Source organism: Rattus norvegicus, chromosome 4, assembly GCF_021556685.1.
Source record: "Rattus norvegicus strain SHRSP/BbbUtx chromosome 4, alternate assembly SHRSP_T2T, whole genome shotgun sequence".
Lineage (NCBI taxonomy): Eukaryota > Metazoa > Chordata > Mammalia > Rodentia > Muridae > Rattus > Rattus norvegicus.
The window spans coordinates 78,355,281-78,380,286 of record NC_141537.1 but is presented as its reverse complement, the minus strand read 5'-3'; the positions used below and the strand labels follow the sequence as shown (position 1 = coordinate 78,380,286).

The 25,006-nt window shown below is 49.7% G+C and overlaps 1 protein-coding gene across 14 annotated transcripts; it reads left to right on the top strand.

Moving 5' to 3' along the window:
- Window positions 1-549: 549 nt before the first annotated feature.
- Window positions 550-25,006, top strand: Zfp467 (zinc finger protein 467). Of its 14 annotated transcripts, none has more exons than XM_087658691.1 (6): window positions 550-979; window positions 2,844-2,919; window positions 3,553-3,666; window positions 4,410-4,523; window positions 6,771-7,394; window positions 24,687-25,006. In XM_087658691.1, the coding sequence occupies exons 2-6, from the start codon at window positions 2,886-2,888 to the stop codon at window positions 24,746-24,748; spliced, it is 948 nt and encodes a 315-aa protein (XP_087514817.1). In that variant the 5' UTR covers window positions 550-979; window positions 2,844-2,885; the 3' UTR covers window positions 24,749-25,006.

Genomic DNA, 25,006 nt, shown 5'->3' with positions numbered 1-25,006 from the left:
AGAAGTCCAAACCTCACGCCAGGAGGTTTTCTTACCCACCGACAACACTCCCCCGCAACGCCCCCAGCCCCGCCCCGCTCCGCCCCACCCCCTGCAGCGTCCAAGCCTGTCCAGCCGTCTCAGCCAGGCACTTGGTTCTATTTCTCCCATTTTCTACTTTGAGAGCCCTCTCCTTGCCCTCTCAGCTTGGTTCTTAATCCTCAGCCCCCACAGTGGGACTTGGATCGCTTCCTCCGTTCTGGGTGGATCCTGGTGGAGGTTTTTTGTTTTGTTTTGGTTTGGTTTTTTTTTTTTTTTTTTTTTTGACCGATTCTCCTAATCTCTGCTGGTCAGACAGTCTCCCGCGGGACCGCGGCGCTACCACATACTCGGCTGCCACTGGCGATTTTAAAGACAGCCATGTACACACTGCTCTCCTCCCCAAACACGCCCCCTCCTTTCCCTGCTCCCCCCAACTCTTCACTACTACCACCACCACCCCGTTCCGCGCTCCACCTTTCCCCAGCTCCTCCCTCCTAGGCTGTGAGCACCCTCCCTTCTAGCCCGAGTGCCCTTCCTCCCTAGCCTCTTCTCCTTCCTCTCCCCTCTGCCCTTCCTCGGTCCTAAGCTCCCACTTTCCATCTCCACACTCCGGGCATCTTGCCTGCAGACCGTCACCTGCACTGAAACCCATTAGTGCACCCTCCCGCGACGGGTCTCTCGAAGACCCTCCGCCTCAGCCTGGTGCCCCGAAGCACTGTTCCCGCTTTCCGGGTTCCTCCCCCATCACCCGCAACGCTACCCCGCACCCTCTCCCTCCACATCTTTCCTTCCCCTCCCCGCGAAGTTTCAGGGCTGTCAGTCCGGGAGTCTTTCGGGCAGCCCGCACCCAAGCTGCAGGCAGCCGGCGCCATTGTGCAAACGGCCGCCCGGGACCGGAGGCCCGAGCGCCTGGGTCCCCCAAAGCGGGCCGCGGCACGTAGCCGCAGGAGCCCGCCAGGTAAGGACACCGAGGCTCCGGAGCAGGCATCTCCGCCCGCCACCCAAACGGAGCTTTACAAGCCCTGCCGGCTCACGGCAGGTGACAACCCCGAGGGAAGGGGCGCGCAGACGCGAGTGTGGGGGAGGGGCGGGGGTCAGAAGAGGGAGGGAAGGGAGTCAGGAGGGAGGGTCCAGGCGCAGAGGGGGAGACTAGGAAACTGGAGGGGATGGCAAGGACTAGAAGAGGCCCGGTGGGAGCAGGTGGGAAGAGGGCAGGAGGGGCCTGCGGGGAGGATCCCAAGGAGCGGGAGTAGGGTTCCTCGGGATAGGGGAAGGGTCCAGCGCGAAGGGGCAGGAAACGGGCTCAGGGATGGGACTGGTCGGGAGCGAAGGACGCTGACAGGTGAGTCTAGAGCAGGGCAAGGGGCCGGGACCCGGAGTGACTCCGGAGCGCTAACAGGGGCGGGGATTGGGGGGAATCTAGTCAGAAGGAAAACTCCGGAGAGGGCGTGAAGTCAGTGGGGAGCAGAAATGGGTAAGGGGGCTGCTGAGAGGGAGGTGTGTTGGGAAGAAAGGGGGATGGGGAGGGGCAGAACCTGGGAGTAGGTCCTGAGACTGCGGGGTTAGCCTGGATTCCCCCGAGGTGGGGGGCGTGAGACCTAGAAGCTAGGGAGCGGACTAGGAGGGGGAGGGGAAGAACAAGGCTGGGGACCGGGAGGGGAGAGAAGCGGAGCCCGAGCTTGCAGGGTAGGCAGAGGGGGAAGGGAGGCGGGGGCCGCTGAGGGGGGAAGGAGAGCAGCGGGAGGGAGAGAAGCAGAGGGGAGGATGGTGTGGGGGAGGGGGAGGGAACCGAGGAGAGGAAAGAAGGAAAAGAAACCCGAGTGGGGGAGGAGAGGGGAGGGGCAAGCGGATGGGGGAGAGCAGCTGAGAAGGGGAGGGCGGGAGTTGGGGGAGGAAGGAAAAGAGGAGGGGGAAGGAAGGGAGGGAGTGAGCAGCCCCGGGAGGGGGTGGCGTGCGGAGAACTAGGCGGGCGGGCACCGGAGGAAGGGGGAGGGGAGCGCTGCCCAAGACTGCTGGGAGAGGAGGGTCGGGAGAGGCCGTGGCTGCTGAGGGCCGACTCCAAGGGGGCCCCTGGGGGTTGACCCGACGGGTGCGCGTAAGGGAGGAGCCAAAGGGGCGGGGCAAGAGGAGGAGCCCCAAAAGGCTGCCAGATTTGGTGGGGAGAGAGGGCGGAAGGCTGCGAGAGAGGGGAGGGGCAGAGGGAAGGCTGCCAGGGAGGGGGGAGGGGAGTCTGCTAAAGGAGGGGCAGAGAACCGGTTGGAAGAGGAGCAGGGAAGTGCAAAAATAGGGGAGTGTCCTGGCCTGGCTTGGGGGTTGTCCTCGCCGGCTTAGTCCTATGGGGGTTGTGAGTCTTTGAGGTAGGGGTTTAGGGGAAGGAAGTCAGAGTCATTTACTACCTCTGGAAGAGCCCATGTTCACCTCCCCCACCCCCATATCCCTAAAGAGTTACTGCTCGTCCAAGGCTGGTTCTTATTTCACTAGCTCCTGCGGGGGGTGGGGGGGGCGCTGAAGGGTCCACACGTAGTTTTCCACTCCCCATCTTGGTCCAGAGAATTAAGTGGTCCTTATACTTCCCCTGGCAAAGACACAGTGGGTGGTGAGTGACTGCTGCTGGCCTGGGGATGGTTTTAAAGACTTGACAGGTGGCGACTGGGGCTGATATTCATAGCCAACCAGAGTTTGCAGAAGATTCCATGTGATTGGGTACCTATCTTCAGAGGCCTCTGTTCCAAATCCAGTTTCCCTCACCTGTGCCTAGGACATCACTTTGGTGTTCTTGGGGATAGCTGAGAGGAAGAATCTGAACAGGGCTATCTTTTTAGGGTCTGTGGCCTGATCACCTAGGAGAGCCACTCCTGGTGGCCATGAGAGAGACCCTGGAGGCCCTGAACTCTTTGGGTGAGTGGGGACAAAGGAACCAGGAGGGTGGGAGTTCCTAGGCATCCGAAGTGTAGTAGTATTGTCCACAGGAGTTTACAACCTTGACCCCAAACCATGGCAGCCGGAGACATGGCAGACATCTTTTTAGGTCACCATTATATGTCTCAGTGACCAGACCAAGATGATAATACTAGATTGTATGTATGTATGTATGGGATTCACAGAGAAATGGAAGCTAAAAACAAGCAAACTTATTGCACTTACATATTTATTGTGCTTATTATGTGTGCCTCATATGTGGAGGTGAGAGAACAATTTTCTGAGTTATCTCCTACCATGTGGGTTTTGGAAACCAAATGCAGATAACTAGGTGTGAAGGCAAGTACCTTTACCACTGAGCCATCTCCCCTGCCCAACACTGGAATTCATTTTTTTTTCTATTTCAAACTATTCAATTTCTTTTCTTTCTTTTTTCTTCCCTCAATTAAAAGGGCTGAGCTTAACGCCTGGCCAGACTGCTGAGAAGCTCTGTCTCTTATCCATGCAGACAAGAGATACCTTTCTTCCCAAACCAGCTGGGAAAATGCCCCATCTCTGATACCAGTCCAGTACTAGAATCTTCATTTGAACTCATTCCTCTGCCTCTAACAGGATTCTCAGTGGGACAGCCAGAGATGGCACCCCAAAGTGAGCCCAGGGATGGGTTCAGTAATCCCCAGGAGAAGATGTCATCTAGAGATGAGAGCACACTGCACTCATGCTCAGGTAAGTGGGTAGCTTGGAGGGTGGCTCTGGAAAGGATATTCCTCCTTCCACAAGCCATTGATTAAGCATCTACTCTGCTGGATGCTAGTCTGGACAATTAGAATGCCTTAGGCACTGAATAGACCTAGGTCCCTCCCTTCCTGGAACTTAATTTTAGAACGGGCAGCTGTCAGCCAACAAGAAGTGTAAGCATGATAAAAGCTGTAAGCCACCTTAGAAGAATAAAAGTGCTATAGGGGTGATATATCATAGTGAGAGGGGCCTGCGTGGCTGCTGGTGGGACGATGCAGGAATGCCTAAGGCAAGATCTAGCCTGGCTTCTTCCCATTCTTTTCCTCACATGTTTTGCCTCCCTTAGAACTGAGAAGTCTAACTGCTCAGGTCAAAGTTCTTCCCTTGGGGTTGAGGATTTAGCTCAGTGGTAGAGCGCTTGCCTAGCAAGCGCAAGGCCCTGGGTTCGGTCCCCAGCTCCGAAAAAAAAAAAAAAAAAAAAAAAGAAAGCCAAAGTTCTTCCCTTCTTTCCTTCCACCTCCTTAAAAAAACACATAGTCCAGAAATTCCTCATAGTTGTGGTTCCTGTCCCCCCTTAGCACCTGCTTCTGCCACTGGGAATGTGCCTTTTCAGGTATGATGTAGGACAGAGATCTTTGGGGAGTTCAGACTTGCTTCCCTACCCCCTAGATGGGGTTTGCCTTCCACCTGTGATGTTTTTGGAGTCCTTGGGGCATCCTCTTCTCTTTTAGGGCCTGAGACCCCTGGCCAGAAAGAAGGTATCCACACAGAACAAGCTGAAGCTCCTTGTATGGGCAGCCAGGCCTGTATCCCACAGAAGGCCGAGCCTGCAAGCTCTGTCCCAGGTGAGTCTTCTTGATGCTCCAGGAGGATCAGGCAAAGGGAACAGGGACCAAGCAAATTCCAGGGCTTCTCTCTGAGGAGAGAGCTGTGCTGCAGGCCCTCTCCCTTTTCCTCTGTAGTACTTCAGAGCTCCAAAGGAGTTTCACATCTGTGGGCAGTGGAATGGGAGAGGAAGTTACCAGAGAAGTGCGGCTCACTTTTGGAAGTCCCAGCTTCCCCCATCATCCCCTCTCACCCCATTCATACATGCTGTTGTTCTCTTGGATTATAATTGCCACAACGATACAGGGTGTTCATCAGTGTGTTCACTGCCTCTACCCTGCATGCTCCTTTTCCCAAATCTCTGCTGATCTTCAGGATACCAAGGGCCCCCAGTCTGTAGCGCACACACATGCACCTGCACACATATGTGTGCGCAAACACAAACACATACTTTTTCCATTCATCACCACTTGCTTGAATGGCATCACTAATTCAGCAAGGGTTTAGTGTATACTGCACAGAGGTGCTGAGTGTGGCAGGGAAAAACACAGACCTGGGTTGAACCCTTGTTCTGCACTGACCTACTGAATGTTCTTGGGGTGGAATGCTGTGTTCACTCCAGGGGTGGTTTGTTTACCTGTCATCAGGGTGATAGTAGCATCATGGTTAATGTGAAGCTTCGTGATGCTACATGCACACTGTCTAATCCCTAGTTGGCCTCAAATAAATGGTCATAGAACTGATTTTAGAATTCAAGATGTCTCCCATCCAGAAGCTAAGTCAGAGCTAGGCTGCTGTTGCTATGAGGCAGGACAAATAATTAAACCAGTAATACATAGTCACAAGTTCACAGAATATCAATGGTGATTGCTATAGGAGTTTATGGTAAAGGATCTTTATGTGCTAGACATGTCAAAATGTTGTTTGGTGTACTGCCTTGTGAGAGAAACATGGATTTCAGCTGTTGTAAGTGGGGTGGAGGAGGGGAAGGTGTTCTTGGCGGAGAAAGGACTTCCAGGCAGGAAGCAGGAAAGGTGATATGTGACAGATTGAAGAGCAGCAGAGTGAAGGACAAAGCTTCACACCTGGATGAAGAGGAGGCTGGACTAGGAATGTGGGGGGCTGTGAGAAACCAGAAGCTATTGCTGATTCTTGAGCAGAGGTGTGGCGTGCAGAAGGGGGAAGTGACATCAGAAGCTGAGCAGACAGTGATATGGAACCAGTGAGTTAGAAACTGGGAGTGAATGTAATCTGTGTAATATGATCAACGCCCGGGCTATGACTGGCTTTCAGGGCCAGGCAGCACTCAGACACGATTCACTGGGGATGGGGGGGTGGGGGGGAGACGGCTTTAAAGGAAGAGAACAGATCCTTCTGCATGCATGGATGCATTTTGTGGGGATTCCCTGGGGGATTGAATCTGCCCCTGGGTTAAAGCTTCACCTTACTTCTTCCAGTGGCTGAACACTCAGCAGTCTCCCTGCCCCCAGCCTATAAACTCCAGTCTTGCTCTCTCTCCCTTAACTCTTTCTTTGTAAATCCTGTCAACTCCAGCTTCTTTCTTTTGGGGGATGGGGGGGGGAGGTGTCTCTGTATAGCCTTAGCTGTCCTGGAACTTGTTCTGTAGACAAGGCTGGCCTTGAACTCACAGATCCACCCGCCTCTGCCTTCCAGGTGCAGCTTCTTAATGGGACTTCCGGGTCCTGTAGAGCGGGAAGAAGGGAGCTGAATAGTGGTTCCAAAGGGGAAGGAGCAGTAGAGGAAGGCAGGATGGAGCACAGGGGGTTCCCTGGTGCTTAGGAAGGAAACAAGGGGAGAGGCACCAGAGTTCCAAGGCTATCCTGCCTCCTATGAAGGCCAGGCGTTTGTTGACACTATAGCCAGTTTGAAGGACACCCAAAAAGGGCCAAGATGGTAGTGGGCATCCTCCATAAGGATGGAAGCTCGGAAGTAGGCTGCAGTTCTGTTCTGCAGGGAACAGGGGAAGGGTGCCTACTAAGGATTCAAGGGAGGGTTCCTGGGAGGAGGGGCTGGCCAGCCTGGGAGAAAATCCCTAGGGGGGACGTGCTTACCTGCAGCTTTAGCTGCAGAGGTAACAGAAAGAGGATGGAAGAACTTTGGGGCTTACTGACTCATTCCCAGGAAGCTTTGAGTAGAGTACAAAAAGGAGCCAGACTGCCAGTGAGGAGCCTACTGGCAAATAGATGTGCCCATTTGAGGATGGGCTTTCACACAATTCCTTTTTTTTTTCCCTTTTGACTGCTCAGGGGAGGAATGGATGATTCGGAAAGTGAAGGTAGAGGATGAGGACCAGGAGGCAGAGGAGGAGGTGGAATGGCCCCAGCATCTCTCCTTCCTTCCCAGTCCTTTTCCTACTCCTGACTTGGGTCAGTTGGCTGTTGCATACAAACTGGAGCCAGGGACTCCGGGGACACTAGGTGGAATCGCGCTGTCCGGGTGGGCGCCGATCCCTGAAAAGCCTTATGGCTGCGAGGAATGCGAGCGGCGATTCCGGGACCAGCTAACTCTGCGGCTGCATCAGAGGTTGCACCGGGGTGAGGGTCCTTGTGCCTGCCCGGACTGTGGCCGCAGCTTCACGCAGCGTGCTCATATGCTTCTGCACCAACGCAGCCACCGCGGAGAGCGTCCCTTCCCGTGCTCAGAGTGCGATAAGCGTTTCAGCAAGAAAGCCCACCTGACCCGTCACCTGCGCACTCACACTGGCGAGCGTCCCTACCCGTGCGCCGAATGCGGCAAACGCTTCAGCCAGAAGATTCACCTAGGCTCGCACCAGAAGACCCACACTGGCGAGCGGCCCTTCCCCTGCACGGAATGCGAGAAGCGTTTCCGCAAGAAGACGCACCTGATCCGCCACCAGCGTATCCACACAGGTGAGAGGCCCTACCAGTGCACCCAGTGTACACGCAGCTTCACCCACAAGCAACATCTGGTGAGGCACCAGAGGGTGCACGATGCTGCTAGCCGCACCCGGTCCTCTCCCGACATTCCTGCTACTCCCCATTCCCCGACCGCGTCTCTTGCCCCATCCCCTACTGGGCCCAAGCCTTTCGCCTGCTCCCATTGCGGGCAGAGCTTTGGCTGGAAAAAGAACCTCGCTACGCATCAGAGTCTGCACCTCACCGAGGGTCGTCCTTTTGGGTGCGATGAATGTGCACTCGGCACCAACGTGGACCCCGCTGCCGAGCCCTCCGCCTGCACTCCCCATGCGCCTGACTGTGGCCCGGGTTCGGGGCCCGTGGCACCCCAGCGCACGACCTCTAGCGAGCGCTCCTTCTTCTGCCCCGACTGCGGGCGCGGCTTCGCCCACGGGCAGCACCTGGCCCGGCACCGGCGCGTGCACACGGGTGAAAGGCCATTTGCCTGTGCTCAGTGTGGCCGCCGCTTCGGCTCACGACCCAATCTAGTCGCCCACTCCCGGGCTCACAGCGGCGCCAGACCTTTTGCCTGTGCACAGTGTGGCCGCCGCTTCAGTCGGAAATCTCACCTGGGCCGCCACCAGGCAGTGCACACTGGCAGCCGCCCCCACGCTTGCGCCGTCTGCGCCCGCTGCTTCAGCTCCAAAACCAACCTGGTCCGCCACCAGGCGATCCATACGGGCTCCCGTCCCTTTTCCTGCCCTCAGTGCGCCAAGAGCTTCAGCCGCAAGACCCACCTGGTGCGGCACCAACGCATCCATGGAGAAGCGGCCCTCCCAGCCTCAGCCACAAACCTCTCTGCTCCAGCCTGGTCCAATCCCTCCGAGGTGGTACCGCCTCCAATCTTCTTCTAAGCAGAATTCTGACCCGCACCCTGCCTTTCCCGACAGATTTGGGAGACTAAGTGGGTTTTCAATATTCACACCTAGGTTGCTGCCAAAGCACCAGGACACTTGAGTCTTTGTCCTTTCTTGAATGTTAGTTAAGAAGTCCGAAAAACATACTTAGCTCTTGACAGTTACGACAAAGAACACAGAGAGACTACCCTTGCAGATATCACACTGAGAACCAGACATTTCTGGGGATCAACCAGGTCAAGGGGAGACTGACTGAGCAGGAAACCTCTAAATAGAAGGAAAGAATAGTTATTTATGTACTTGAAGGTCATTAACGTTCAGATCTGAAGTCCTGGGGCTGTTCACTGAGCCAGGGGAGGAAAGCCTGACTCTTGTACTCACTGCCACCTCCAACCACAGGAAAAGACCTTTCCTGTCAGTTCAGGGAAGTAAACCTAGCTAGCTGGTTCTTCCCAACCAAAGTGTATTATTCACAGATGCCAAACAACTACCATGGTTCCGTGCGCGCTCGTGTGTCTGTGTCACACAAGTTTGGCTTGGAGGGGGAGGTGAGGACCAAAGGACCAAAGGCTGCTCCCAGGGGCCCAGCATTATTACTGTAGGTGCTGCAGCTCCATACCACCTGTTTGCAGCCCTTCAAGAGGCTTCCCAGAAGCATCCTTACGTGCACCTGCCTAGGAGGTAAAGAGGAGGCAGTGCTTGAACAGGCCATTAAAAGTTGTTTCTATGTTGCCTTTTCGACCAGTTGTCTCCTTGTGAGGAGTGCTGGAGCCTGAAGACACTACAACTGTACACCCACCTGGGCTGACAGCAGCAGAGGGGCTGCCTGACGAGAGGGAGCAGTGGGGGGATGGGGTCTGAGTTTAGAGAGAACTATTTTGGATTCGACCTCTTAGAGAACTTGGAGGGAAGCCTTTACTCTCCTGGAACTTCAATTTCTCATTAAAACGAGAGCTGGTGTTGATGAAAGCGGAGACTCCTTTCTATCCTATTACTAGATTACTAACTACAAAAATACCCAAGGCAACCGTCTCCTGGGTGCTAAGCACTGGGAAAGGTCAGGAGCCAGCTAGCAAGGATCCTTCCATCACAGCTTAAGTGGGTTTCCTGGTTTGTGCTTACTGTTGCTGTGATTAAATGCTGACCTTGAGCAGCAGAGGGTTATTTGTTTTATTCTTTCAAGTCTAAAACAATCTGTCAATCATGGAAGTCAGGGCAGGAACTGAAGCAGAGACCAAGGAGGGAGGGATACTGCCTATCTTATGACTCATTCAGTCTGCTTCCGTAAAAAACTGAGACCACGTGCCTAGGGGTGGCACTGCTCTCAGAGGAGTCCCCTCCCACACCAACCACTAATCAAAAAAAAAAAAAAAAGGGCTGCACAGGCCAGTCTGATGGACTGTGTCAATTGAGGTTCCTTCTTCCCAGATGACTCTTAATTTCGTCAAGTTGGCAACAAAACAAATAAAACCAAACTGTAGCCTACACAGTGCCTCCATGAGGGCAGAATAGGGACCCAAAAGTGCAAGAATAGTCAAGGGAGGATGACAGGCTACACTTCTGAAGAGTGCATGGGAAGCATGGCGGGAGGATGGATGGAAGTAGAAGACCCAGATTCGGTCCAATCCGAGATCCAGAGAGCTGCAGGCCTCAACACAAGAAAGGCTGTTGGCATTCCATTGTACAGTAGTTCCCGATGCATCTAAAGAGTCGGGGCAGAAGGGTTTAGGCAGCGTGGAAACATGCAGTGTTTATATACCAACACTTTAGACAGACTGGCTGGAGACTTGTGCATCAGTCACGTGGTGGGGACCTTGGCCTATGGAGATGTCAGGGGAGATGGAGAAGTGTTGAATTCAAAAAACACTAGTCAGATTGTGCAGGACCTGCTAAGAAGCATGGTGGGACCACTGGGGCTTGACTTCTGCTTAGTTGGCTAGCTAACAGCAGTCTCCCCCTGAGAACGGTCCACAGGGTGGGAACATTTATGTTGGGAGAGCAGTCTTTTGTACCTGCTGAGGTTGACTGGTAGAAAGTAGCCTATATTGGTTCAGAGCTCAGGATAAGGCAAGCTGGAGATGGGTGGTCTGAAACTATCTGCATTCTGGGAGCTATTAAATATTAGGTGCCCACTCTCCAAAGAAGTGAGCATGGAGTGAAAACAAGAGGCCTTGGACTAAAACACTGGTGTGGAGTGCAAGCAATGAGGAAAGGGCCCTGAGAGGAAGCTGCAAAGACTAAGAGCACCAGAGAATAGAGGAAGACCCTGAGAGGAGAGATAGGGATGCCTGGAAAACACTTCAGGAAGGAAGAAGCAGCTGAAGGCTGGGGGGGGGGGGGAGGAGAGTACATGAACCCAGGGTCTTGTGCCAAGGCGACGGTATGCAGCATTTGAGTGGTTGGGTGAGTTCCAATAGCAAAGGTGAATCACAGAAGCAAAGTCCTGGAGCAGGACTCAGAGAGTGAGACCTGGACACAGGTGAGAGACTGTGGGAAGCCACTATCACTGTAAAGTCAAGGGCAGGAATGTGTTTAAGGTTTTGTTTTCTGGCTAAGAACTAGTCGCTGACTGTTGACTACTGCCTGGCTATTGGGATCCCCACCACTCTGCTGCTCTAAAACCCTGCTCAGCTTCTCTGGGGAGCTGCCCACCTGGCTTCTGGGGCACTGAGCTTGAAGGATCTGCTGAAAGGCTATTGCATGGACTGTTTAGCTCACACACATGACATTCTCCCACTGTTTCCCTTCTCCAAACATTCTGGAATTCTTGCATAACGACAGCTTTTGGATCCTGGCACATGACCATGTGCCAGCATTTCTGGGATTTCACATTCTCTTGAAGATTCACCAGCCCGAAACTCTTTGTCCTTTGAGCTTGTTTGCAAATAGTTGAAAGTCACTTAGTGTCAAGCCTGGTGGTCAAAACAAGTGACAAGTGCTCAAAACCAAGTGGGGCAGGGCTGTCATCCCAGCCACTTTGGAGGCTGAGACCAGAGAATCTGAAGGGCAATGCTAATCTGGACTACAGAGTGAGTTCAAGGCTAGCCTGGAGAACCTAGTGAGACATTGCGGGCAGGTGTGTGTATATGGGGTGGGGGTGGGGGGGTGGGGGAGTGGGGGTGAGGTGGGGGTGGGGGGTGTGTACTGGCAAGATGACTCAGCACAACTGCTCTGAGGCTACATTCCATCCCAGGGACCCATGCGGTGGAAGGAGTGAACTGACTCCTACGAGTTGTCCCCTGACCTCCACACATTTGTTGTGGTATGTGTATGTGTGTACACACACTGAATAAATACAAAGAAGTTTGAAAGGGAAAGTTCTGGGTTTGTAGTTTGTAGCTTGGTGGCAGGCACTTGTCTGGCATTATGCGAGGCTTTGTGTTCAGCTCCTATCCCTCCTCTGCTCGTGATCTGAGTGAAAGGCGGGGGCTTTTGAAGACTGCTACAAGGAGGAGCTCTAGATTCAGTCAGAGGTGTTCTTATTAAAATTCATACACATTCCTGTGTTTCTTCAGGTGGGACCTGAGTTGTGAGCCAGCCAAGTACTGGTATGCCAAAAAAATACTCTGAGAAGTAAAACGCAAATTATATGTATGTATTTACGTATGGATGTTTGTTTCATCAATTAGCCAAAATGTCTTTTCCTCCAAATCTTGTTCCACAGGAAGACTGTAGTAAACAGGTATGAAGCAGGCAGTCTGTAGCCCCAGTACATAATACAGACATGTATAGCTCATGCTGCCTGCCTGTGAGGAACCTACAGTCTGGCTAGAGATGAAGCATGAGTGTCCACAGACAGAGGAGAAAGACTCCCTGTGCTCTGCTGCTGCCTCTCATCTGGAGGGGGAGGAGTTGGGAGGATCTGGTGAGTTTCCAACAGAACGTGCAGCCCCTGTGTTGCTTACCCTTGACAGCTGTTCAGATGCCCAGAACGCTGCTCCCCACCCTCTCTTTTCTCATTTTCTTCCACACACTGCCTTGCTTGGGGAACAATCAATGATCAAGAGACTACTTGGCAAGGGCAGAGCAAAGCGAGTGGACTTTAGCAGCAGCTGATCCAGGCTCTAGTGAAATCTGCCAATCATGTGAGCCCATGACACAGGAATCTGCTTGTGGCGGAGCCTCTGGTGTCTTCTCCCTCTGTCTGTAGGGGTGAACGGACATTCAGAGCTGCTGGCCAGAGGGACCTGTCAAACACACTGCAAGTCTCAAGCCAGAGAGTCTAGGTGTGTCTCTGACCAGCTCAGACAAGCAGGTAGAGACTGGCATTTTAATCCTCTGAGCTTGCAAATCCACCCAGCCCTGTGCAAACATTGTAGGAAACAGAGCACAAGCCCTTGATCTCCGGAATTTGATTCCTCCGATGTAAGGCGAGCTCTGTCCTGTGGATGGCCCTTAATGCTGAGTGTTCTGGGAGATGGTAAAGAAATAAGAATCACAGTCCCAGACTCACAAACTTGAACCTGAGCCAAAGCAAAGCTGGAACTTCACAACATTCCCATCACTCGAGGCTGGGCAGGCACAGGTATTGCAACCTATTCGTGACCAACGGGCAGAGAAAGGGCCGGGTGTGGGCTGGAGAGGAGTGTGTCCTGGCTCAAGAAGGGGACTAGGATGGTAAGCAGGAGGCAGAGAGAAGATTTAGGATAACCTGAAGGTGTGGGGGTTGGGTCACAGGGAACCAGTTCTGTGTAAGGCAGTGATGAGAACCTGTTCTTCTAAGGGTAGGTTCAGGGAAATCCCTCTGCTGAAATGATTGATGTTCTAGCTGATGGATATTGCCTTAGGTTCCCTGGCTGTGGTAGAACACCATGACCACAGCGAGTTTGGGAAGGAAAGGGTCTATTTGGTGTATGCTTTCATATCACTGTTTATCATCAGAGGAAGCCAGGACAGGGCAGGAACCCAGAGGTAGGGGCTGATGCAGAGGCCATGGAGGGATGTTGCTTACTGGCTTGCTCTCCATGGCTTGCTCTCCATGGCTTGCTCAACCTGCTTTCTTATAGAACCCAGGACCACCTGTGCAGGCCTGGCACCCACAATGGGCTGGGTCCTCCCCCATTGATCACTAATTAAGAAAATGTCTCACCGCTGGATCTTATAGAGGGATTTTCTCAACTGGAGCTCCCTCCTCTCTGTGTCAAGCTGACATAAAACTAGACAGTACAGTTAGTAATTACTAACTATTCATCATATATAAACGTCATACCATACCCCACATACATGTGATCACTAGTGTCAACTGAGAAAACTGACACTCTGCTATAGAACAAGGACTTCATAGTCTCCCCATCTGGCAGCCTCTGACAACTAACATTCTACTTTCTCTATGAATTTGACTATTAGAACTCTTTTATTTGTCTGACTTTTTTCACTTAGTAAAAAATCTTCAAGGTTCATCATACATATGGTAGCATATACTAGAATTTCCTTTATAAATTCCTTTTCTTTCTTTTTTTTTTTTTTTTTTTTTTTCCGGAGCTGGGGACCAAACCCAGGGCCTTGCACTTGCTAGGCAAGCGCTCTACCACTGAGCTAAATCCCCAACCCCATAAATTCCTTTTCTTAAAAAGTTAAATGCATTGTATGTGTATCAGTGTGGGGTAAGTGGACCATGCCACCAGACAGAAGACCTGGCAGGGTTGAAACAGGTTCAAAACCGTGGGAAGTCTCACAATTGAAAATGACAGGCATTAGAATCAGCTCCCGACCAGGGTCTATCTGACCTGGAATATATGACCACACACCCCATTGAGGGGGCATGACAACCGGTCTCGGTCATGTCACATAAAAACCTAGAGTTCTCCACGCTAATGAGACATCTAGATAGGTCTCGAGTGTTTAGCCAATGAGCTTCTTCCCTTCCTGGGCATCCCTTCTTGGAAAAGGTATTTAATCCCTGGTTCATCCTGAGGAAGACTATGCATTCACGTCCTCCATAACAATAAGGCAGTTTGGACAAGCAAGGACCCTCTTCTTCATCAAGGATCTCCAATGGGGGGGGTCTTCCTTGTAAAGAGCCACACGTAAATCTCCTGGAGAAGGCCTCTCTTCTAGCCCCTTCCTACTTTCTCAGCAGTCACTTGAAGCCAGACTGGTTTCTGCCCCATCCTAGGCTCAGCCATCCCTTTCCTGTCTGGTGCATAAGGAAAGCACAGACCTCCAGACGCCCGTTCCCAGAGGTGTCTGCATTCTTAGGAGGCTGGGAACCACAGCATCCATCCCAACCCCTGCAGTTTCTCACCCAGGGAAACACAGGTTGGAAGCCTCTATCTTGGACTGCTGTTTGCTTTCCCTGAACAACATGCTGGTGGCACTCTGGCATCCCAGTGGTGAGACAGAGAAAGACACATGTGGAGATCAGAGGACACCTGAGGGAGTCTGTTCTCTCCTTCCACCCTGTGGGTCTTGGGTATCACATAGCAAATACCTTCACCCACTGGGCCATCTTAGGCACAACATTGCTTTATTTTTATTTTAGTCTTTTGAGTTGAAACACAATTTTCTTCCTTTTAAAGGCTGGATAATATTCCACTGCGTGTCTACAGTCTTTTGTTTCTCTAGTCATCTCAGTGATACAGGTTGTTTCATGTGAGTGATGCTGTACTCCGCTGCGGAGAGCATCCTCTCATTCCTGGGCTCTGTAAACTTGGATTCATAGATGGACCCAGCAGCTGAATACGTAAGACAACTATGTGCGAGGTGTCTGGGGGAAAGAATAAAAAGGGATGGATTCTGCCTGCACAGTCAGGAGGCATCTCTGAGAAGATGAATCGAATTGACAGGAATATCAGTGTTGTGATCTGGGCCTCCGGCCATCCAGGCAGCATGGTTCTACACACCCAGGGCATTCACTGTCTGTCTCCTGAGAAAGAAGAGGAAAGCATCTTCCCCCATGCCCAAGACTGTGAACACTGCCATGGCAAGGAATGCAGACTGCATCTGGGTCTCAGTTACAAACATCCCAGGAACCACTGTCCTTTTCAGAGACAACGCTATTGCAGTCTACAGCGAGGTGTGGGAGACACAATTTACAACATCTAGAAATGAACAGGCTGGGTCAAACCCAGTTTTCATGGGAAGAGATTGTAGGACATGCTGAATAAAGGCACTTTGGAGAAGAAACAAGTGTCTCAGCAGATGACCCAAGGGAGGCCAGCTGTGTGACAGGCAAGAATTCGGGAGGATGGGGAAGCCCCCCAGGATGCTTTGCATCACAGACAGGTGACATCATCCAGGCCTGGCCTCACACCTAGCCTGGGTATCTGAGCTGCTTGGGAATTTCCCTATCTTTTAATGTTGCCTGCTTTCACTCCTACCATCCACACCCACCTTCACACACGAAGTGGGGGATAGTCTGTGCCCAGGACCTTTCACCAACAGCACCATATTCCTTTTCTGGAATCTTCTTACTAGAGGACAGGGTCTGGGAGGCTCCAAATGACAAGCAGCTTCTGTCTTGTGGTTGGATAGAGGTTGTGAGACTAAGGCCCGAGTGCTAGCAGGACCTCGAGCCCACTGCTTGGAGAGAAGGCTGGAGATACTGGTCTCTGCCTCTATCCTATCTGCCCCTTCCCTGGCGAACGCTTCTCCATCTCCCCTTCTGACCTCATACAACTTCCCAAGCCATCATTCTGTGGGCATCTGTGTCTTCTCTTCTTAAGGACACAGATCCTATTGGATTAGACCCAATCTAATGACTTCATCTTAATTCGATTACCTTTGCAGAGGCACAGTTTCCAGATACATGGCCTCAGAGCTGTAGGAGGGCCTGAAATGAAGGCTCCAGGTGCCCGGAGGCTGGGAGCTGACTCTGGAGTGATATCACTCGAAACCACTGCTGTAGGACAGAACATCATTTTTGCCTACACAAGTGATTTCACTTGCGTTGTTTTCAAGACAGGGTTTCCCTATGTAGCCCAGAACTTACTATGTAGTCCATGCTGTCTTCCATCTCAGAAAGATCCACCTGCCTCTGCCCTCATCTATGAGAGCCTTCATTGCAGGCTTTCCTATAGCTCTGAGGTCATTGTATCTGGAGATTTTGTCTTTTCAAAGGTAATCAAACCAATTCATTCCACCAATTGCTGGGTGGAACCAAAGGTGTGTGACACCATGTCTAGCCCTTGCTGATAATTTTATGAACCCCAGGGGCTTCAGACAGACACTTCCTCTGTTCTTTAGAGGAACTCACTTAGTTTTACTTACCTATTGACCCTTGGGACTTAGCTGGAGACAAAGCAGGGTTGGAAACCATTCACACACTTCTATGAATGAACAGCATCTGTGCTTTCTGGAGCAGCCATTGTGGGAGGGGCTGGAAGAGTGTCTCTAGGGAAGGGATGTGGGACCCTCCCTGGGGAGAGGTAGGAGTACATGACAAGAACTAGAGGAATGGAATAGTGGCCAGATCTAGGAGGTGGAGGTCCTAAGATGCTGAAGATTTGAGTTGCTAGATCTGTACAGGCTGCACAGGAGACATGGGGAGCAGATTAAACCAACCACCCAACTGAAGACAGAGCCTACAGGCTTGGGATTAGGTCAGCCTCGGGGCAGGGGACCTTCCTGGTCAACTACAGGACACTGGTTTATGTAACCGGTTTATGTAATACTGTTATGTAATGTCATTAGAGGCATCGCAGATTGTATTCTACTTGAGGCTCTGCAGAAGCCGGACCAGGGATCCCTTCCAACGCTGCAAGACAGGCCCTGGGGGGTCTGAGCTCTCTTTCTCTACTAGGCTTTCTATCCAGGATTCACTTCCAGTGGTCTTCAGGGTCTTCCCACAGGATGTGGATTTTAGACAGATGAGGCTAACTCCATCCTGAGGATCCCTGGGATCTTTCCTCTGCAGAACACCCCCAGGCCCACTCAGATGCCTCCCTCCTCCTCCCAACCTCCACACTTGTACTTTCAATGCTGTCACCTCAGTCAGGCTTGTGTTATAGAGGCCTGGGAATGTTCTAGAACATGAGTCTCTAAAGGCTAAAAATTTTAAATGTTTATTAATTATGCATTAATTACAATTAATGCATATTATTTATATATACTGTTGGTGTAAGTGTGAGACTTTCACACGTAAGTACAGTGTACACTTTTATCTACACACACCCATGCTCCTCCCAGCTTCGTGGTTCGCTGCTCTGCATTCAGTTCCGTGGAGCTTAGCTTCCTCACATGAGAGGAAACATGCAGCATTGCCCTTCTGTTTGACTCAACGCCTTCCAGTTGCAAATGGCAGCACTTCACTTCTCCTTAGGGCTGAATAATATTCCCTGTGTACACAGACTATATGTTCCTTATTCATGATAAACATGTATTCTTCCCTCAAAATAACATGTGTTGGGGTTGGGGATTTAGCTCAGTGGTAGAGCGCTTGCCTAGGAAGCGCAAGGCCCTGGGTTCTGTCCCCAGCTCCGAAAAAAAAAACAAAAAAAAACAAAAAACAAAAAAAACAAACAAAAAAAAAAAAACCAAACATGTGTTGAAATAAGATTGCATATAAATTCAGAGCCCATGATCCACTCTTTATCATGTTTGTGGGCCCTCATGGGTTACCGGGGTTTTCTGCCAAGCCTGATGACCAGACTTAGATCGTTGGAAGTTAGATGCTGGAAGGAGAGGGATGTCTCCTGTGAGTGGTCCATTGATCCCCACAGTGATACCATGGCATGAGAATGTGTGAGGGGTTACTTACAAGGAGCACACGTGACTCAAAGGTCACTGAGAAGCCGACCCAGATAGAGTGCCAACTGAGGAAAGGTACATCCCATGAGCTCTTTAAACTATTAGCAGATCATTCTGTCTCCTCCACCCAGCAATTGGGACTATTTATATAACCTTGAGAAGGGAAGCTTGTAAATCTTGTAAGTTTCAGGAGTTTTTGAGTTTTGTTCTGTTCCTGAGCTTTTTAAGTCTCATCCTCAACTCCACACCTATTTCCTAGCCAAGGTCACAGCTGGGGGCTGTACAGGTTTTGTGGGTAATGTCCCAAGGGAAGCAGTGCTGACTGGGTGAAGAATAGTCACCACAACAATCACCAGAGAATACTGGGAAGGGTGAGTCTAGACTCTGTATAGCATCTCTGCACTAGCTGCCTTTTGGTCATGTAACTAGTTAAATAAATAGACTTGGTAGGTAGCAAACAGGAGGTAAACATTTCTGTCATTACTACTTTCACTGTTGTATCTCTCTTTTCAACCTTATCAGTTTTCTGTAGCTGGACAACACACCAATCCCAAATTAAGTGGGAAAACATGAACCTGTAGCCAGTCTTTTGCTCCTTTGTGGGTTCTTTGTCCCACCCTTCTCCATCCCTTTTCTTCTGCCCTTTCAACCCTCTGTCTCTAGATAAGAGAGAAAAAAAGGATAGAGAGATCCCTGAATAAAGTCAGGGGTGAGAAAGGAGGCAACATTATTGTTAGACTACTTCCTGTTCATTAGGGGTGTCAAGCTCCTTGGGGCAAGTTTGATCTTCATCATCAGGATATCTAATTTCTCCTTCTTGTTTCTTCTTTGTACACAGCTACTTAATAAACTGCAACCAAAAACAAGAAACAAGGAACAACAACTCACTAACAGCCTACCATACCTCTCAGCGCCTTACCATTTATACACCTTCTGAAAAGTTCCCAGAATCCCAAACCTCATACAATTGCAAAAACTATCTGCAACTGGCAAAACCTTGCCTCTGCTAGAGCATGAGGCAAATCATAGTCAGCTGCTGAAGACAGTCTGAAGCAGCCCTATATCTCACACCTGGGATTAGAACAAAAAATACTTCTTATGATAGTTTTGGCTCAAGATACAGTCTACTAAGTCATGGGAGTGGGAGCCTGAGGCTAGTGACATTGTATTGTCAGTCAGGAAGCAGAGAGTTGAATGCTGATGTTCAAACGATTTTCCTTTCCCCTTTTTATTCAGTCTAGGATTCCAGCTCACGGGATGCCCATATTTAAGGTAGACTTTCCCTCCTCAGTTAAACATCACTGCAAATACACAGTGGTACCCAAAGATGTGGTTCCAATGTTATTTTAAACCCAGTTAATGAATAATTACCACACATGGGCAGCAGTTAGGGGTGGGCTCTGCTGAGCGGCTTTGGCTAGTCTTATTGGAGGCCTCATAGCCACACTACCCTGAATATGCCTGAAGGCCACATATAGCTATAATCACATATATTAAAGCTCCTGGAATTCCAGACCTGGGTGATCCAAGATGTCCCCACTGTTAGCCTCCAGGAATCAAGTCTGTGTTCCCCAACATGATAACTCTGAAACAGAGAGAGCAAAAGCAGCCTTAACCCCAGATCTCATGCAATGTCACTTCTGCCATATTCTCTTGTTCACATCAAGTTGTCAGCCATCTTGGTTGGCAGTCTCCTGTACCCACTACTGGAACATATGTTAGATGGGTCCTAATAAAGCTCGTGCGCTTGGGTAGCTCCTCTTTCAACTATTGCAAGCTTCAGTCTTATCTAACCTAAAACTTCACTCTCTCACCAGCTTACTGACTTTCTGCCTGATATCCCCGAGGCTGCTCAATGACAGGAGAAGAGGGCCATGTCTCCATGGTCTCGCTCTTGTTTTCTGCTTCTTCTCTACCAGTACACATGGACTCCCTTATAAAAGGACAGGGGTTATGAAAGGAGAAAGAAATGATTCATTCATTTTCCATCTGGTAAGGGACCTTGGTGTGTCTGGATGTGTTGGAATACTAAACTCTTAAGTTCAGAAGCTCTGATGAGCTCTGTCCCTGTCCTGGCATGAGACCACATGAAGTTCCACTGTTCTCTGATGAGGAAACATGTCTTCTGATGCCTGCCCTTCACTTTCTGCCTAGCTGAGATACTACAAAGGATTGCTTTCTTCGTTTTGAATTGCTATAAAATCATGCCTGGGTCTGAGTAATTTATAATAAATGCAAATGCATTTGGCTCATGGTTCTGTAGACTGAATATCCCTTAGCCCAGTTAAATTTACATAAAATGTTGATTGTCAAAGCAGCTCAACTTAACTAGTGAAGACAAAAAGGCAAATGTTGATTCAATAAATCCATGGGGAGGCTTGTTTGGCAAAGCTGGGCAGAAGGAGAGGTTTATGGGGGGAGTTCCCATGGGAGAATAAGCAAGCAAGAAGCTAAGTGAGAAAAGGCATCTGAGCCCCACAGTGACTCTGAAAAGTAAGGCAGGAATCAGACGAGTAGACTCATGTAGGTGGGGCCTCACACCGCTATGCATAAAGTCTCAGCAGGGAATTCTGAGGCAAAGATGACTTGTCAGAGGGGTCTCCTGCACTACTGCAGGCGTCCTGCAAAGCCTGGTACTCTGTCATGCTCAGATAGGGCTGGTACTTCCTAGGAAAAGCATGGCCTAGGCTGATGAGCTGGGGTGAATCCTGAATGAAGACCAGTGCCTGCAGACCATCAGCCACTGCTTTCTTGAACAGAGCAGGACTGGGTTTAGATGAGACATTCAAGAGTGGCATCTCCAATTCCTACAGGAGAGTAGGGCTCTGACTCAGCCTTGGGAATACCAAGAATTCTCAGGATTTGCTGTTTATGGCTTTTGCTAACTAAGAAAATAATGCACAAACTCCATGATTTAAAGTTACTGACCTTGAAGAAGGTGTTTCAGATGGTTCAGTTTGGCAAGACACACACTCTCTCTCTCTTTCTCTCTCTCTCTCTCTCTCTCTCTCTCTCTCTCTCTCTCTCTCTCTCTCTCTCTTTGTCTGTAGCCCTGGCTGTACTGGAACTCACTCTGTAGACCTCAGTGGCCTCAAATTCACAAACATCCACTTACTTCTGTCTCCTGAGGACTGCAGTTAAAGGTGTGTGCTACCAACCCCTGGCTCCCATATTCCCTTTTGGACCAGTCAGCAGACGCCAGGGGCAGAGTCACATAGGAACATGATGGCTATTGGCCATGCTGATGAAGCAGGAAGAATAAAGAGCTTCGTTTTCCTGAAGAAGGGTGCCACTGGGCAAATAAAATTTCCATATCTAGGACTGGAGAGACGGCTCAGCAGTTAAGAGCACTGATTGCTCTTCCAGAGGTCCTGAGTTCATTTCCCAGCAACCACATGGTGGCTCACAGCCATCTGTAATGGGATCTGATGCCCTCTTCCAGTGTAGACAGTGACAGAGTACTCATATACATAAAATATATAAATCTTTAAAAAAAATCCCTATCTAGTTGAGGCATGGTGGTATACGCCTCTAATCCCTGCACTTCAGAAGCAACGGCAGGTAAATCTTTGTGAGTTTGAAACCAGCCTGGTCTCTAGAGTGAGTTCCAGGCCAGCCAGGGACACATAGTGATACAGAAATAAAAGCAGAAATAAAAAGTTACATATCTATTCTAAATAGTCAACGCATCTTGTCTCCACTTCCTTATTTCCGTTTGCCACTAAACCACTTACAGTCTAAGCCCCTGCTCTTGCTCTCCTATGGAAGCAACCTCTGAAGTAACAACCTATGGTTTCATGATTAGTAAATCTGACTGTCCTCAGGCTAAGCAGCTTCCATTTCCTTCTCTGAAAAATAAGGATAAAACAACACTTTATTGGGTTGGCATTAGAATGCAAGAATAAAAAAGCAAAATGATGAGATAATATAACAGAGGGCTTAGAACATTCTGGATGTATTCTGGGTGTAAATATTAAATTTAAAAAATAGACAATAAAACCACTAAATATCTTATTTCATTACACTGATCAAGAGCTAGTCCCAGGTCTTCAATGCAAGTCCTCATTAAACACCCCCGCTGAGGCTGGCACATGGTAAGCCTCAGTAGGACTGGTGAGATGACTTGTGGGTATTGCTTGCTGTGGGAGCATGCAGACCAGAGTTCAGATCTGCAGTGCTCATGTAAAATCCAGGTTGCAGCAGTGTGCATTTGTGACTCCAGGGCTGAGGTGAGTCAGAAGTACACTGATCCCAGGAACTTGCTGGCTAGCCAGACTTTCCAAAATGCTGAGCTCTGGATTTAGAGAGAGACCATGCCTCAAAAAATAAAGTAGAAAACAGTAAAAAACAGGCCTCTTGCTGTTGGCCTCTGACCTTCCACATGAGTATACACAGGCAAGTGCACCCTTGCACACACATATACAAAGCACACGCCCCTTTAGAGTGTGAGCATGTCTGTGACTTGGCCTCTAAGACAGTTATGACAGTGCTGATGAAGATCACTGCACACTGTGTAATACAGGGATAATTTGTCAGCAAAGCTTCTCTCTGTAGGCCTGATAAGCAAATGTACTTGGAAGCCCATGGCAGAGAATCTTGGGTACCCTCCTAGCTAGGGTCTGAGAATGACTTTTAAGCTGAGCTATTAAAAAGCTGGGACCTCTCCCCTCAGTCCTGCAGCCCCGAAGAACTGAAATCTGCCAACATACACCCAGAATGTTTTATGGTCTTGGCTATATTTTCACCATTTTGCATTAAATGCCTGTAATTCTTACTCCAGGAGATCTGATGCCCTCTTCTGTCCTCCAAGGGCACATGTATTGACAGACAGACAGACAGACAGACAGACAGACAGACAGACACACACACACACACACACACACACACACCTTGGAAAAAATGTGGGAAAGAAAAGGATAAAGAAGAAAATTAAAACATCTTAGTATGCCTCTCACAATTAAGTGTTTGTCATGTGCTTTCTCTGTATAGTGCACTTTTGCATGCTTACCTATCCCCGCAGGCTAGTAAAGTGACCGAGGCTTTAAATGCTCAGGGGCTTGTCAGGACTCACATGCCCTAGGTCACAAGGCCTCATCTTCTTTGAGTTTGAGGTATCCTTCTAGGCAGAACTTTGTCAGTGTACTACAAGAGATTTTATGGTTTGAAATAATGTTATGTGAGTCTGGAAAAGCTAAGCATAATTACAATTACACTTGAAATATGTCTCAGCACACCCAGGAAGCTGCTACCAGCTGTTTATTTGATGTCCTTTCCTTTTTGTGTCACAACATAAAAAGAACGGCTTTCAGACAACACTACATTCTAAAAGTCTCGTATTTTCAGCAGCATCTCCTTGACCCTCACATAACTTTTCGCATATCAGTTGCACCTCTGCTTTGTAGTGACTGATCTCTTACCTGACTCAGTAAGAGTCCACAACCCATTCGTAAAACAACATTAGCTGATCCTTCTAATCACTACAAGCGTGCACATGTTAGTGTATGTACGCATTGTGTAGTGGTTTGGATGAGAATGTTTCTCATCGCTCTGATGTTTGAACATGTGGTCTGCAGCTGGTGGCACTGTTTGGGGAGGTTTTGGAGGTGCAGTCTTATTGGAGTAAGTCACGAAAGGCTGACTTTGAGAGTTCAAAGCCTCTTGCCACTTCCAGTTTGCCCTCTCTGTTTCATGCTTGCCATTGAAGATGTGAGCTCTCGGCTCCCTGCTGTTGCTTGGTGCCAGGCCTCCCTGTTATGACAAGAATTCTTGCTTTTCTGAAATTGTAAGCTCAATAAATTGTTTTATAGATAACCTTGGTCATAGTGTAAATTGAAGATGGGATGGGTAAGTCATTTACTTAGCTTGGGGGCAGTCAAATTTACTAGTATTGGTCTTGGTGGTATTTTATCACACCAACGGGAAAGTAACTAATGCACCTGGGGAGATGAATGAGTGTAACAGGGTGTGAATGTATGCGTGGATGTGTGCGTGCGTGTGCGTGCGTGCGTGCGTGTGTGTGTGTGTGTGTGCGTGCGTGCGTGCGTGCGTGCGTGTGTGTGTGTGTGTGTGTGTGTGTGTGTGCGTGCATGCATGTGTTCGTATGTTAAGGACATGTCCACACGACTAACCAAAGATCAGATGGATACAAAACTAACTTGTCATGTGTGTGGACTTTAGCATCAGTCTGCCTGTTTGTCTTAAATACTAGTTCACAGGCATCTCCTTCAATGTTGTTGAGCAGAACAGAGGAAATGCTTTCCCTACGACCATGCTCTTGTACTTACTGGAACTTCTAAATAGAAAAAGATCACTGCAGATGGGCATGGTGGGGCAGGCTTCTAATTCCAGCACTTGGCAAATTATCTCTGTGGTTTGAGGCCATCTGGTTTGCATGGGGAGTTCCAGTTCCAGGGCAAGTCTACAGAATAATATTCTATTCTATTCTATCCAAAAACAAAACAAAACAAAACAAAACAAAACAAAACAACACAGTAAAGATGGATAGACCCAATTAAGGAAGCACTGTGCTGAGAGAATCAAGAGGCAGGAGGAAAACTGCCCTTAGAGGCATGCCTGTGTTTCGGTGACTTCACTTTTGGGAGGGGCTAATCGAGAGCAGCCTGATAGGCAGTTCTCAAGTCTTGGAGCAGCTTAGGCATCAGGAATAGAATAGAACGTTGATTAGGCCTGTCTCTGTTCACAGGAAGCAGCAAGAGCATGAAGTCTGACTCCCAGAGGAGATCCACTTTTATATGTCAGATGTAATCAAGCCTGAGAAGCTCTCGGAGAGAGGACTTCACCCGGAGACCGAAAGCAGACTTACTGGGAGGGCAGCCAACATGGAAGATGAGGACACGAATGAAAAGACCATGGAAAGGCCCCACCTGGGGAGCCCATAGACTCAAAGGACCTAGCCCAGGGCACGGTGTAGGACCCTCCATTTTCCCAGAGAGCTACCCACACTGTGCTGAGCTAAAGGATCCCTAAGATGCTGTAGAACATTAAACCAAGTGTAACACTGTA